Consider the following 16,526-nt stretch of genomic DNA (forward strand, 5'->3'; position numbering starts at 1 on the left):
GTAGAACTCTCTCTCTCTTGTGGGTCATGCTACGGGACGCGCAGTGCAATAATTTACACTTGGTTTCACTTCTCCTGGCATCAGATATCCTTTTATCTTAGAACATCCATTTCCGCTGGTTTGGCCCTGAACTGCTGTGCAGTGGTTGCATCGTTGTCCGTAGACTTTTACCATGTTCATGAAAAGAACATATCCAAGGTCTCCCCATCACCTTTTTTCGCCTTCACTCTCCACTGAGTTACTCCAAATGGATGAGATTCCTGGTTGGGCTTTTGATGCATAAAGCTAGTTTCCTTCTAAGCAGCAATTGACTGTGACAGTCCATGTATGCTACTCTTCTGCGGTCATCTTTGGTTATGCAGTCCTCATCTTGAGCACCACAGGAATCATCAGTGAAGGTAAAGCACATGGGCATCGCTTGGGTTGGCATATGCAACTTTTTATAAAAAATGGGGACTACCCTCATCTGATTTCAGAGCAAGTATGACTGGAATAAAATAGAACAGGAAATTTAGGCCTTGACACAAGGGAGCCATTCATCTATCAAACCGCACTTTACACCAGCCAAAAAAGACTGGAATGAAATAGAAAGAACAGGTGGAAGTTTACCCCTTGAACCTTAGCTATCAAAATTCAGAAGGGATTTCACATGTTCTAGTCATGAGGTGTTTCTATCTCAAGATGAAAATGGAAATCCTACTCCCACCAAGACCACGGCCATGCTTTTTCACGGCTCAATGGGCGCACTCTTTCAGTCTTTCAAGCTGAAAGGTGAATGTGATGTCAGTGGAGGATTTTTCTTCCAAAATGTCTTCCACTTTTCAGTTTACTTCAGGCAAGGGATACTTTGATAGCTGTGAAAAGGCATGGTTGTGGTCTTGGTGGGAGTACGATTTCCAGTTTCACCTTGAGATAGCAACATCATGACTAGAACATGTGAAATCCCTTCTGTATTTTGATAGCTAAGGTTCAAGGCGTAAACTTCCTGTTCTTTCTATTTCATTCCAGTCCTTTTTGGTTGGTGTAAAGCGCGGTTTGATAGAAACCATATTCATCGGACGTGGAGATCAAAAGCGCCTAATTTTTCTATTTTTGTTCTTTCTGATGGAAGCTGATGAAAAGTGCGCCTTTTGAAGAGCTTTATACGTCAACCTGATCTCCAGAATTCTCCCTCCCTTTCTCTCTCTCTCTCTCTCTCACATATACCAAGTGTAGGCATTACCTGTTCATGTTATATAAGTGCGCAACAGTGGATGGTACCAACTTCCTGTTTTGCTTTCTAGAATCATCTGTGAGTTTCTAACCAGCGATTTTTAGCTGCTACACATGCGCCGTGCTCAACAAAGATGGGGCAACTTGCTTTTAGGTTCGCACGACATGTCTGCCTTTACAAATAACGAGAGGTGGTACGTTGCGCATCAATGTCAAGTCAAATCTTAGACCCTGCCTCCCCAGCACATTCTGTCAGCAGGATCCTTTTACTGCAGTGATAAAATGAAATAAGATCTGATCACGTGTATACAGAGGGCTCTACAACTCAAGAGCCAACTTAAGCTAGGCTCGAAGTCGAATTGTTTGAAAACTCAAGCTTGCAAACACCATGAACTTGACTCGATTAAACTTGAGTAAGCTTGTTTAATTTAGGCTACAGACAAACATTATATGTAAATACACGATGACAATATAAAATGACAATGCCCAGATTTATAAAAGTAGAAAGAAGCCTGTTTCAGGAAACAAGCTGCTCTCTGGTCGTGCCCATCTCATGCGGTTCGAGTTTGAAGTTTGAACTAAGGTGCTTACTGAAGCATCTATTACCAGACTCTTCTAACTTTGATGGATGGCCATGGCCAAGAACAGTTGGGCTGCAGCCTCAAGTTTCATCCAGCAATCAGTGTGACCTACCAAAACTGTTTCACTAATGCTCATAATGGAGAGCGGTACCATTCTAAAAAAGTGGACCACGTATCTCTTTGAGAAAGTGATCTGACACATTATTGTACGTGGAACTGCATAGCATATATTGCTCAAACCAAATCAAGCTGAAGTTACCAACATCAGGTCTATATCAGTGTTTCTACTATGGTACTGTATCCAATATGATTTAGGGTTTGATAGTTTCAAAAATACTGTGTGTTTTGCTTCTTAATTAGTCTAAATTGCTTATTATTGCTTTTAAATAAACTCGAGAAGTAGATTCTTCTTGGCTGGGACATCATACCAGCTGTCAGCAAATCGACGTGGTGCCAATACCGATATTGACAACACTGGTCCATGCAGCAGACGGCATTATGCCGCGAAATCTACATGATGTGAACACTGATTGGATGCCACGGACCACCGTACTATAGGCGCCACGTTGAGTATTCAAAGACTGCAGACATGTCTGCACGGTGGCCATAGTTGATCTGGCAACTTCACTTCACTGCCCACCCCTTGGTCTGGACCATGGAGGGGAACCTACCAATGCTTATACAGCTGGTAAATGAAAGAGCAGTGGGCAGTTACATGTTCCTCTAGATGGGTCATGTGATACCTTGGCTGAGCTAAGTTAGAGTAGAACCCAAGCAGAAACAGCTCTCAGGATGGTTAGCATGTGTGTGTGAGAGAAAAGTTATATTTTGTAAATAAAAATATGCTACATGCTTTATTGCTGAAAACTTGCATGATATAAGAATGTAACCGCATTAAAACAAACTGTCACGACAAAAAAAAATAAGATTCACATGTAAAATAATTCAATTCAACCATTCTCCTTTGAAACACTAAATATGTCCATGTGATTGCTTAAAGCAGTCAACTATATCTAAAAAAAGTTGATTTTCTTGGTAGAAAAGAGATGAGGTTATGAAGTAATTCAAGGGAAACGTTGATCTGAATCCTTATGGAACCAGTGGCAGAACTCATTAGGATGCACTTTTCTGGCCCAAGAAAATATCTTTTTCTTCCCCAAAAAACCAACCACCATCTGGATCATGCACAGTTTTTTCTCAGACATGAACTAATCAATCTCCTCAATAATGTGGTGGACTCTGTCCTTCATATGTCCCACTCAAGAGGATTTGACTGCTTGATTTGATGAGTATAGGTATGCAGGTTATGGAGGTGTGCAATACAACCTAGACAGAGCTTCACATAAATAGTGAGTTTGGGTTGACTGCAGTAAATGAGTGACAGAGGGAGGGGGACCTAATGATTATCATATAAATCTTTTTCATTAATTTCATTTTCCATCAATAGATTTGTTTTACAAATAAGCAATACAGATATATAATTATTCGATTCCTCCTCCCAATATCTCTATTCCAACCTCTCTCTCTCTCTCTCTCTATATATATATATATATATATATATATATATATATATAAAATTAATATTCAATTAAGAAATTAGATCAGGTTCAAAATTAAGAATGACATTTGATCGGTTTCGGATTTGGATTCAGATTTTGATTAGATTTAACTTTAAATAAGTATAATATATCCAATGCCCTTACACTTTGAAAACCAGTCAGATTCAGTTCAAAATTTATATTTAAATTGAGAAATGAATGTAAAAAACAGATTCATTCTGAATTCAGATTTAACTTTTCTTTATTTGTATTCAAATCTAAATATGTGAATGTTTGAAAATATCTTATTCGAATCCTATCCATTCTCGGAGGATGGAGGAAAAGGCATGGGGGAAGGGGGTGGGTACGACTCCTCTAAATTTGCCCTTAAGGCTTTAATTCTTATTTTGATGTTTTTCTCAAATCTAATCAGATCAATAAATTTTACAATTCCAAAAACTAGAGGTATAGTTTTTAATGTGTGTTCTAGATTTTATAAGCTAAAAATAATTTAAGGAGTATAGTAGGACTGGTGGGTAAGCATCCCATAACTTGTGAATTTGTTTCCGTGGGCCTGATAGGATGGGTGTAGTACCGAGCCGAAGGTGCATTTTCTCCACACTAAACTCCGTCGTAACCCTGGACCATAGAGACAAAAAGAAAGGAGGAAGCTTTGGCAGACGCATGGTGCATTGGCCATTAAATTTTTAAACCATGGATGTAAGATCTGATGGGAGTAGTGGTGGGACTAGAAACTTTGGTCGAGCCGGTCTCGCTTAGTAGGATGGGTGCTTGTCGGGGGACTGACCAAAGTCTGGTGTTAGAACCCAACTTCATTACAACGGAAACTTTCAATGGCAAGCATAGGCAATAGCTCACACCAGTCACACGGTAGCTCTACTACTACACAGGAGGGGTTTCTTATCCAAAATCTGGAATTTAAATCTGTGTAGATCTCTAAAGATCCTTGGCAACAATTTCATCTATCTGATAGAATACAACCCTGTTGCTCTTGTAAAAGGTGAATCAAACTGACATGCCATTTTTTCAGATTTGGTGTCATTTTCAAGAGCTTGTTGCTATCACAATTTCTCCTTTCGTTTTGATTGAGGGAACTGGGTGAATGAAATCCAGTAGAGCCCTAAAATCCTCGAGTAATTTCTCAACACCAAGTAGAAATTCAACAGATTGTAGTCCTAATTCACTGAATTATGTGGATTGGAGCTCGATCTTCCTGCTTTCTAGGGATCCAAATGGATCTGATTTGGTCTTTTTTTTTTTTTTGGTGATCCGTTGGACTTGGACTTCGACCCAATTCCTAATTTACTTAATTATCTTTGGTGTGACCCGTCTAGTTTCCTACTACATTCATGGGCTGAATTTCTAAATTTAAAAAAAAAAAACAAAAAAGGTACCCAGATTAAAAAGGATCGGTTAGACTTGGTTTGATACTACTCTTCCGGGTCTGACCCGAACGGACAGAGATCTGGATCTTGATGACTTATCCAAACAGGACATATCGGTATTCACTTGAGTAATTTACGTAAAAGATGCCCAAATTTTCGGTATTTTACAAACGTAAGATCAGATTGCGGATTTTTGTAGGTGACTCCCTCCCTGAGGTTGTTATTTTCTGAACAGCCCCCAACTCCGACCCTGGGGTCAGAGTGTAGATATCGTAGTTTATGTATCCAAACAGAAGTCGGGAAAAGGTATCATTTAATATCTTAAGGATGAGAAAACCCTCTAAACAAATTTGATCGATTTGCAAAATTAATATAAAGTCTTTAAAGTCACTTTTAAATTCATTTTATACCTTATTTTTTGTAATTTCATTTCCAAGAATATTTTTCTTAAAAAAATTTTAAACTAGGTTTAGCAAACAAGTCTAAATATTAAATTTTAAAATCTGATTCAATTTCAAGGTTTTAAGTCCAAACTTCCGTGCCTAAACTATTTGCTTTGAACAGTTTAAGCATTTGGAAGAACACAACTGTCTATACTTAATTCAATCTTGTTGTCGCGGTACAATGTTTAATCCTCCCCAGGCTGTGTAATGACAACTGACGGAAGTGTTCAACTGAAGTTTCTTAAATTTTGGGTTCATATCTTAGATATGTGAAAATTCAAGGGACTTTTTCTTGAATGTCTCAAAACCAGGGCACGCGTGATAAGGCCTGAGGATCCTCTCCCCCTTCCTCTCTCCATCTGTGCAAGAGTCTGTAGCTCGGCAGCCATGGTAATCGCTCTCTCCTTTTCCATCACTGCGAAATTCTTTCTTTTCATTGGATGGATCTGTAATGGCATCTCTTTTGTCTGTGATTTGTTGTGGTATCGACTTAGTCGCTGGTGGGAAGAGCAAGAAGACGAAGCGCACGGCCCCCAAATCTGATGATGTCTACTCTGATGGCTCCCGTTGGAAGGCTCAACTTAGAAGAAGACAGGGATGATCTCTTTCTTGAGTCGAAACATCGCTGCCAATTCTATCAAGCACGCCTTAAAATCAGCATATCTGCTGGAAAGGATGACCACACAATACTTTGAATCGTCAATTGCTTTCAGAAGCCTTTCATCGATTTCCTCTTCAACCTCAATATCCTTTTCATCCATAAAGGTTTTAAATATTCCTGCATCATTGTAGAGGTTCCACGTGAACCCTTGGCGGGTGTCTACTCCTCTGAAACTCAGAAAAACTTGGTATTTGAAAGAGCCAAAAGAAAGGAAGGAGCTTGAGGATGGAACCAATGTTGAACTCGAAGAAGCAGCCATAGCAGATCCCCTCGTTAGAACAGATCAATTTCAAAGAAGATGTTTCTGTAGGATAAAGAAGAGGCGAGATAAATAGCTTGTGGAGAATAGCAGAGGGATTTTCAGCTCAATGAGGGAAAAGGAACCACGTGGCTCTCTCTCTCTCTATCTCTCTCTCTTTTTAGCCTCTTACATCAGTGATGCTATGCACAATAAATCATAAAAAAAAATAAATCAAGAAAACAGATTCCTGCATCTTCAAAAGCCTTCTAGACGTGGGCCGCGGTGATGAAGTCTTTGAGGAAGTCTTTGAGGGTGTCTTTTCCCCTAAAATTCAAAAACATTTCGTATCTGAGCACCCCAAGAGAGGAGGAGGAGGATGATGGAACCCGTGAACTCGAAGAAGCGGCCATAGCTGAATCCCTCGTCGTGAGATCGTTAAGATATCTTTGGAGGAGATTGGTAGGGTCGGTCTAAAAGCAACCGAACCTACTCCCAAGATTTATGGAGGGAGGCGCACCAATTGAAGAGATGTTAAGATTTACAATTTCAAATCCTTGCCGGACAGTCACCCCAGCTTAATATTCCCTTGGGTCAAGATGAACAAGTGAGGTTAAACCCGCCCAAGTCTTAACCTATACAGAAATCTAAAAAGATGTGAGACTTATTACAAACGTAAGCGATACATGAAATCACTCCTCACTCACTCAAACCATTCATTCAAGCAAACCATCCTGTCAAACCATGTCTAGGCGAAACAAACCATGCTCCAAACCCTTAGGCCAAGTAACCCTGAGTTGTGTCCTAGGCCAAGAGGGCTTTGGAGGAACTCAGCTAGTTACACGCCAATGTGGCTGATGTGCAAGCAATAACACCCTTAGCCCGTGTCTATAAGAAGGCACGAATCTCACCTCTCGGGGCCACTCCCGAAGACTCCACTTGCTATCACCAAGGATGAAAACCGCAGCCTTAGCTGCCCCCTTGGTATTCACGATCCGCCATGAATGTCCAGCTCTTTGCTTCCGTACACCTTGCGGAACCCTAGTCGACCCCAAGTTGTAAGAGAGAGTTGGGGGAAGCAATCGCCAATATCGCTTGGCGGACGCGGTTCCTTCAATGTAGGTCCGGTGGTAGGCTTGGCTGGTTCGAGCCTTCTAGGTCCAAGCCGTAGGTGGGTCCACCTTCTGAGTTCTCCTCCTTCCAATTTGGACTCCTCCCAAAGAAGGCGCAGGGATCACCTACCAATGATTGTGGTAGAATCTTCCAAGATCGGACTGATGATTGAGGACTTGCCCAAATGATGTTGATTGCTCGTTACAAAGGATCCCTTCCTATTTTGGTGCACGAGATCCTTCCTTCCAATCTTGGTGCGAGCTCAGATTCATTCAATATCCACGTGGAAGATCTCTCTTGATGGTTGGTGATTGATCTCCCGAGATTAGGCGAGATTCTTACCTTTAGTGGATTGCGTCTAGGTGTAATGCACCTAATCTTCCGAGATAATCTCCTTCCTATTTCGTTGGAGGGAAATTAGGAAGGGTATCTCGCCAAAGTGGGGACGAGCTGGCCTCACCCCACGTGTCTTCGCTTCCATCTGCCACGTCACCTCTTCTCTTATTGATGGAGTCCAGATACGATGTATCTGGAAGCGTAGAAGATTTCTCTTCCAAGATTGTCGCTAAAGATCAGGAAGGTAGGACGCGCCAAAAGCTTCCTTTTTGGGAACGGTTGGACACTTGGCACGCCTCCCTTGTGTCTTGCGGCGCCTTCCACAAATGTCACCCTAGCTGGCGACTCCTTCCTCCCTGCGTTGACACCTGGCCTCCCGAGATCAGCTGCGGATCTCACTTGAACAAAAATGTAGCCAAAGGATTTGGAAAGGAGATGGCGCCCAAATGTTACCTTTTTGGAGAACTTATGCGTTAGGGCTGCCTTTTCATCTCCGGACGAATTTACTCATGCTAAACAAGAATTAATTCAAGTAAAATCAAGATATAGCAAGGGCAGACTTGGAATTGAGTACCCAGTGGTCGGATCAGGCTGGAAGTCACTGGATCTGACCGGAATTCTGATCTACTCCATAAAATCCGGCAAACAGTCTTACAGACGCTTAGAACTTGAAGTCGCTGATTCAATGGTCAAATGAAGTCCATATAAGTTGATTTTTGGATATATTGTAGAACTTTTAATTACGAATCCAACGGTATATGGCTCGCCTGAAAACACCACCGGAATCGCCGGAAACAGCCTCTGCAAATGGCGGTTCTGTGGCGGACTGCGCCTGAGCGGCGGCGGCAGAAACAGTGAACTTTCGCGGTAGATTTTCCCGGTGCACCCTGGTCCGATCAAGCTGAAATTTAAGTATGTTGTATCTGAGGCCGAGATCTTTCCAACAAGCTATAAAACGCCATGAAACTCCCTGTGAATCTCCAGATATAGCTAATTTATCAGGGATGATTTCTGTCGCTACCTTCAGAAATCCGAGACCACCTTCTTCCGCGCGTTTCCTCCTTTCCTTCCGCGATTTCACTCTTTCCTTCCGCGAACTTTCTTCGGTCTTTCTTTCTTCTTCCTCACCTCACTTCCAGGTTTTAGCAACTCCATGTACACTTTCTGGATGTGAAGCTCTTTCGTTTAGCCACTGGAAATCTCAAGTCTCCACCGGTGTTAGACCGCAACCCCAAGGCTGCTGAATGCGCCGATTTGCTTCTCTTGATTCCCCTCGTTGAAACCTTCCAACCTATTTGATACCGTGCAGGTCTTCTCCAGTCAGACGAAGGTATCTTCGAATGCAAGAGGGGTCTACCTGTTGATCTCCTAGATCGGGGAAAACCAAAACCACTATCGCTAAGATTCGGGAAGATGGAGGATACTTAGCTTGCGATAGTTGCTCCGCCGAATGTCGATGATGAAGGTGGACGCCGGCTAGACCCACGGGCTGTCGTCTTCTTCACCTTCCTATAGATCGGCTGCCTCTAATCACCCTCGTGTTCAAGGTGATTGCACAGCCACCTACCCAAGGCTCCTTGGTTCGGATTCGTTGAAGATCACCACGGTTAATGGCTACCGGCAGCCGAGTAAGGAACCTCAATACTCTCACGGCAATAGTGAGTATTGTTGTGTAGTGCTTCTAAGGAAGCCACGCCCTAGGGACCAAGAACTCCACGAGGGAGAAAGAGAGAGCTTCTCTCACTTCATTCCAAATCAAAGCATAATGAACATCGTCTCGGTTTCGTGCCTTTATAGACATAGGCCGAACCGGTTCTTAACTTGTCTCGGTATGAGACTTACAAAAACCGACTCAAATAAAAGAGAAACGGTACATGAATTAAATGACTTAAACAAAATAATAAAATAGTCTTGGGTGCTCCTCCCGGATCCCAAATGAAGTCTTCAATCTCATGTTCTTGGATCTTGGACCCGTCTTTCATCTCATGCGTGTGGATCCTTCTTGGATCTCAGATCCCCTTATGGCTGTCCTTCGGATCTTCTTCTTGTATCTTGCTAGATCCGGATCCACTTGTCTCCTCACGCTGGTCCATGGTTGCACTAGGTGGTCCATCGCTCCTCTTCATGCTGAGCCCACCTTCTTCTAGGCTAGAGACACCTAGGTCTTCACCCTCTACATTAGGTGTGCCCAGGTCTTCTTCATCTAGGCTAGGTGCGCCTAGGCTTTCGTCCTCTAGGCCAAGCATGCCTAGGTCTTCCGCACCTAGACATGATGAGTCTAGGTCTCATTGGTCAAGGTAACCTAGGTCTTCTTCGAACCTCGCGTTCTTAACCTCACAAGAGAAAACATCGCCTTCACGCAAGAATGCCTTAGACGCTTTTTGGAGTTTAGTCTCCCTACGTTTTTCATCAACTCCGCTAGAAAACGCCTTAGCCGTAAATACTAGAGAGAAACTACGAAAGTTAACCTTCCTAGAGTTTTTACCCTTGATCGAAGTCGCTCCTACTTGTTCTTCGCAAAACTCATGAACACAAAGGTTAGCCTCACAACAAATATGAGCGCCTTCGGCGGAGGTACCCATGTGTGAAGTACGGGCTCTAAGTAGGCTCGTCCTCCCCAATCATCTAGGGTAGATTGTGCCAACTCATTCCAACTCATAGGACTCAACTCAACCATCCAACCTTCAAGCTTTATGTGAGGACCGTAATCTCTTGGAAGTGACCCAAGCAAGGACTCATGGTGCTCTTGGGGATATTTGGGTCATGTGTAGTCACTCCAAGCTTGGTTTGGATAAGACTTCCCACGATCATAAACTTGCCATTGAGGCTGTTTAGATCCATCTACATGCTGCTCAATGAATATGCAATCTTGCACAACATGAAAAAAGGGTTCAAGGAGTGGTAACTGATCTTCCCCAATCGTAATTCTCCTCTTCCATGCTTCTGCTGCATCACTCTTACTTAATTCATCTTCATAGACCCTTAATTCATGTCTTAGACCATAGTCCCTTGGGACTATGTCAAGTTGCGACTTACGTTGCATGTGAAGCCACTTAAGTTGCCTCCAATTATGCGGCCTTGGTTCATGTGTACCTGGATCGAAGATCAATCTATTATATATTCATGCATTGTTCATTCGTTGGAGCTCAATAGCTATCCGGTGTAGAGAGGTAGTGTTCCAAGTTCTCCTTTCACATGTGCCTTGATCATCCTCAAGATTGACCTTGTTGTCAACAAGTCTCTTGAGATTGGTAGCTTTAGGAGCATCCTCAATATGTTGCCTTCTTTTCATCCAAAAAGACATTCCTTTTCCCCAAGTAGGCCCTTTCACTTGGATGACGTGTGGAGGTTCGAGAGCATATAAGGGTGGACTAAGGATAGTGATCCGGCCTTGCCTCATTGAGTCCTCTTCTTTCTCATAACCATGCCCTGTGTTCATAATGGTAGGAGCTGAGATGGTGATTTGGAATGATTTCAAAAATTGGTCTGCCCATACACATATGTTGAGGGCACCACCCTCCTTAGGCAACAACTTGATCTCTTTGGAAAGATTCTTCCTTTCGAGACAAGTCGTCATGTTTCGTTCAATGCTCTTCATTTCGGGGCTAAGGTCATCACCACCCTCCTTAGGTAATGACTTAACCGCATGGGTGAGACCCATCTTCTTGTGATAAGTTGCCATGCATAGGCCGGCCTTTTCTATGCTTTCTTCCTCGAGGCTAGAGATAGTGCCACCCTCCTTAGATGACAACTTACTCTTGGTGGGGAGAGCTTTATCTTCTTGGTACTTTATCAACCCTTCTAACTCAGCCATTTCCTGCCACTCAAGTCTCATGTAAACTTGATTGTAGCCCTCCAAGCTTTCAGATCGTTTTGGTGGCCTACTCTCAAGAGCTTCTTTCTTGAAGGACGCAAGAAAAACCTTGGCTTCTTCCTTGGCAAGAGAACTAATCTTCATTTTGGGCTTTTGCAACTTCATTTTGAAGACATGATATCCCTTTCTAATCTTCGTGGGAGGCTGATGTAGGCTGGTACTTTCTCCAACTGGCTGGACCTGGTTAGTCCCCTCAGTTTGCTTTAAGTTGCACCTCTTGGGTGCTTGTACGATTCTTGTGATTTCAGCTAGAGTGGAGGGCTCTTGCATCATTTCATCATCTGACTTTTCCTTCCTGGAGGTTTGTGCAACTTCTGGTTTCTTGGGGCCGTGATCTTTCTTTTCTAAGCTTTCATCTACCTTAGATTTGTCATGCCTCTCCTTCTTGAAGTTAGAAATGAGTTTTTCAAGATTCTCTTGGAGCTGCAGTATTTGACACTTCATGTCTCCAGAGGGCTGATTTTCTAGTACTTCAATTGAAGAAACTTTCATGGGAATGCTTGGAGATCTTTGCATCTGGTTCTCCTTTAAGCATAAGCCGATATCTCTCCTTGCCTCTAAGTGCTCCCTTTTTATGTTTGATTTTGAGAGATGGGTTTGAGTTGAAGTTCGGGTGACCCATTCCAGCTTGTAGTCACTACTCACGTCTCCTAATTTGAGGACCTTTCCGGGATAAACTTGCATGTAGCATCGGGGCTTAATCTCATACCCCACAACTTGTAAGCCACCACTTTGTGTTTCATTGGACAACCACATCTTTCGGCTGTCCCTTTCAATCACGAGCTTGAAATGATAATTATGGATGTTAGGATGACAAAACACTAAGTCACATTTAGGGCTTGTCCCAGCCACTATGCACCTCAGTCTTGGGTCTTTTTCCAATACGGTTCCATGAATCAAGGTGACATCTCTATGGAGTACACCCTTCTTATAGCTGCGTAGGACTAGGTCCTTTTCATCCTTTCGAGAGGAAGTGGTTTGACCATGCAGATTGTAATCTTGGCTTGAGCTTTGATCATGCTTCTCATACCTCCTTTTTGCATTACTCGCTGAGGGAGTTGAGGTTTAAGAGTGGAAACTAGCTTGCTCAAACCAAACCTTCCCATATGTAAACTGGTATGGCTTGTTAGGTTGCTCATCTAGAGAGGGCTCTTTATAATCTTCGTCCCTTTCATCATAGTGCCCGCAACTGGATTGACCATAGGATGGACTCTCAGAATATTACTCATCCTCATCAAACTGATTTTCCTCATAAGGATTATGACTGTAGGATGAACCGGTCTCCATGTTCATGCTTTCCCAATCAGACATGTTTGCTCTCTTGTCGTGGATTGGGGTCAAGGTCCGAATAAAGCTCGAAGGGACTGGGCTAGCGGGGACTGCCCCACCTATCCCAGCCTCGGCTGCTTTGTAGTGCAGCCCTCCAACCTCTCACCAACGCACCCACCTGGTGCCGACGTTAGTGTGCTGGTCTGAAACTAAACCAGCCCGAGATTGGTCTTCTACAAGGGAGGCGAAATGTAGTCGTCTGCCACCGCGCCCACCTGGCGCCTCGGTAACTGTATCTCACCCTCAGCCGGGTCTCCAAAGGTACCTAAACTGCCGCACCCACCTGGTGCCTCGGCAGCGCAACTCGGGTTCGATCACCCTATGACTTTGCTTTGTGCAAAATCGCTGTCCTGAGTGTCACTACAGGCTGATGGTAGCCTAAAGCACAACTGTACTTATCGTTTTTGGACCTCAAACTTGGTCAGCACAAATATATAATAGCTATCTAACTCTCCACAAAATTTTAGCTCAATCCGAGATGTCTAGCCCACTGAAACAACACGATCTTCCTGACAGAATGTTCACCCGAACAGATTCTGTCCGCCCAGCCTGTTTGGCTGATATATGGTCAAAAATCTGAATTTTCTATTAACTTCAACTCTAATTCCTTATATGCCCTTAAAGCCACAATATTTATACACCTCTACACCAAATTTCATAAGATTTCGAGGTCGTTTGCCCCTCAAACTTGACTATTTTCTCCTGCTGGCTGCTAACAATCTGAATTCTGTGGTTTATACTTTCACCTCAAGCAGTCCGAATTTTGCTATTCCACTGATATGCCATCTGAAGCCACTGATGTGCTCGCCGTAGAGTTCAAATCAATCCTCCATTTATGGATTGATTGAGTTAGCATGAACAGAAATAGACGACCCTAGACTACAGAACTTAATCCCTTCTTTTGAACAGGAAAGGACATCTAACTCCTAGTTCATGCGGAATATTCAGCCCGTTGAATCCATTGGCCCTGATTCTCCTGAATCTTGTTTCCTAAGGATTCAAACACTCTACAATCTCCAGCCGCATTTTGAGATAGGGGAACAATTTTGTATATTTTTATTTCAGATGATTACTGATACATATTTGAGATCCCAATTCATGTACGAACATATAAATTGAGATATACATGAACTTACTGAATTTAAGAGAAAAATAACGTTGATCAGCTGGTCAAATATTTCAACTCATCTCAACCTTTTGATATCTCTATTGATGAGAGGGACAAAATATGCACAATTTATATAATGGAAAAAACATAATTAGGTGATCTAAATACCCAGACCATCTATCATGGATGAAGTCATAATAATAGCTTAAACTAATTTTATGACAGGTCATGTAAAAGTTTAGCTTTAGACACGTAAATCTTAAGACCACCAATCCACAGTTTAACAAGATATTTTTCCAAGTTAGTTACTCGCAAATCACGTGGCATGATCAGAATAGTGGGAAAAGGAATTGATAAAAATTTACTAATCATCCAGCTGGAAGGATCCAATGGAGTCCCGACTCTTGCAAAAGACAAAAGTGTCCAACCGAGGCTCAGGAACTGCAGAATAAAAGCCAAAGTCAGTAATATATTCGATCAGTATTTTATCATATGTTACTAATATGCAAACGTGGAAAAAAATAAGCATCCAAATTGAGATATTGACAAAAAGTGATAAGATCATGAGAACAGAGTAGTCAATACAGCGATAAATGTACACAAGGTGTGAATAAAGAAAAAATACGCATAACTGTAGGATGTAGCTCCGTAAAGACATGTAAGGTCATTCAGATAAAACAAACCATTGACCCTGGGTTTCGTGAATAACAGCCATAGCATCAGATACAAGATAAAGTGTAATGTATGCTCCAAAAAAAATTCAAAACTATTCAGAAAGTACAACATGCTCCAAATGAAAAAGGGTTCATCTGTTCAAGAGGGAATGACCTTTCTTATCTTCTTGTACTCGTGTGAGAACTCTTCAGCCAGAGAATGCACAGAAGTACATCCAGTGAAAAAAAACCAAAGCAGTGAAGAAGCATCAACCAACTAATGCCAAAGCAATGTCAAATGAACAACTAAAGGCTCATTCTTTCATGGAGGGACCAAACAACCTTTCCCATTTTTTTGGCATATACTCGTACCATCATATTAGCAGTGAGATAAGAGGGGTTTAACAAGGGGAGAGACATGAACGAAAGTCAAGCGAAGATGGAGATGGAGAGAGGAAAAAGTTTCGGAACTACCATCACCAACTCAGGTTTTTGCCATTTTAATCAAGATGATCACTTCAAACTTGATGGGAAATTTTCGAGCTTTCCAATAAGTTCACCTTGACCCCGACTACTCACGGCGGTCACAGTGGCACTCCAACTCTCCGGTGTGAATGCTACTTGAATCTGCTGAAAAAAATTCTGCAAGCAATTTCTGGCTATGGCTGATATCCGTAGAATCAAATCTCCAATGGACTGAAATCTGAGTACGCCTGGGTCTCCACACGGCTCTGATACCAACTGGTAGGTTGGTATCAGTAGGGTCTAATAACTTTACCGAAATACAATAGGAATACGCTAGAAAAGTCTTTTTGAATTCCCAGCTATAGCTGATACTTCCGGCTGAATTTGGATGCGCCCAGGTCCCCCACAATGTTCTGATACCAACTGGTAGGTTGGTATCAGTAGGGCCTAATAACTCTACCAAAATGCAATAGGAATACACTAGAAAAGTCTTCTGGAATTCCCTGCTATAACTGATACTTCCGGCTGAATTTGGATGCGCCTGGGTCCTCCACAATGCTCTGATACCAACTGGTAGGGTCGGTCTAAAAGCAACTGAACCTACTCCCAAGATCTATGGAGGGAGGCGCACCGATTGAAGAGATGTTAAGATTTACAATTTCAAATCCCTGCCGGACAGTCACCCCGGCTTAATATTCCCTTGGGTCAAGATGAACAAATGAGGTTAAACCCGCCCAAGTCTTAACCTACTACAGAAATCTAAAAAGATGTGAGGCTTATTACAAACGTAAGCGATACATGAAATCACTCCTCACTCACTCAAACCTTTCATTCAAGCAAACCATCCTGTCAAACCATGCCTAGGCGAAACAAACCATGCCCCAAACCCTTAGGTAGGCCAAGTAACCCTGAGTTGTGTCCTAGGCCAAGAGGGCTTTGGAGGAACTCAGCTGGTTACACGCCAATGTGGCTGGTGTGCAAGCAATAACACCCTTAGCCCGTGTCTATAGGATGGCACGAATCTCACCTCTCGGGGCCACGCCCGAGGACTCCACTTGCTATCACCAAGGATGAAAACCGCAGCCTTAGCTGCCCCCTTGGTATTCACGATCCGCCATGAATGTCCAGCTCCTTGCTTCCGTACACCTTGCGGAACCCTAGTCGACCCCAAGTTGCAAGAGAGAGTTGGGGGAAACAATCGCCAATATCGCTTGGCGGACGCGGTTCCTTCAATGTAGGTTCAGTGGTAGGCTTGGCTGGTTCGAGCCTTCTAGGTCCAAGCCGTAGGTGGGTCCACCTTCTGAGTTCTCTTCCTTTCAATTTGGACTCCTCCCAAAAAAGGCGCAGGGATCACCTTCCAATGATTGTGGTAGAATCTTCCAAGATCGGACTGATGATCGAGGACTTGCCCAAATGATGTTGATTGCTCGTTACAAAGGATCCCTTCCTATTTTGGTGCACGAGATACTTCCTTCCAATCTTGGTGCGAGTTCAGATTCCTTCAATCTCCACGTGGAATATCTCTCTTGATGGTTGGTGATTGATCTCCCGAGATTAGGCGAGATTCTT

General features: G+C 42.9%; 2 protein-coding genes across 3 annotated transcripts in view; one reads left to right on the plus strand and one right to left on the minus strand.

Annotated features, from left to right (window-relative positions):
• LOC116253907 (protein DETOXIFICATION 55) overlaps window positions 1-16,526 on the minus strand; it is a 41,133-nt gene that overhangs the window by 3,581 nt on the left and 21,026 nt on the right. The window lies entirely within an intron of this gene.
• The window catches only part of LOC116253911 (60S ribosomal protein L18-3-like), a 53,409-nt gene continuing 42,408 nt past the window's right edge, over window positions 5,526-16,526 (plus strand). The window contains exon 1 of the mRNA XM_050077964.1: window positions 5,526-5,570. Coding sequence (XP_049933921.1) covers window positions 5,568-5,570 — 3 coding nt within the window. The 5' untranslated portion in view covers window positions 5,526-5,567. The remainder of the gene's footprint in view (window positions 5,571-16,526) is intronic.

This window comes from Nymphaea colorata, chromosome 5 (genome assembly GCF_008831285.2).
Source record: "Nymphaea colorata isolate Beijing-Zhang1983 chromosome 5, ASM883128v2, whole genome shotgun sequence".
Classification (NCBI taxonomy): Eukaryota; Viridiplantae; Streptophyta; class Magnoliopsida; order Nymphaeales; family Nymphaeaceae; genus Nymphaea; species Nymphaea colorata.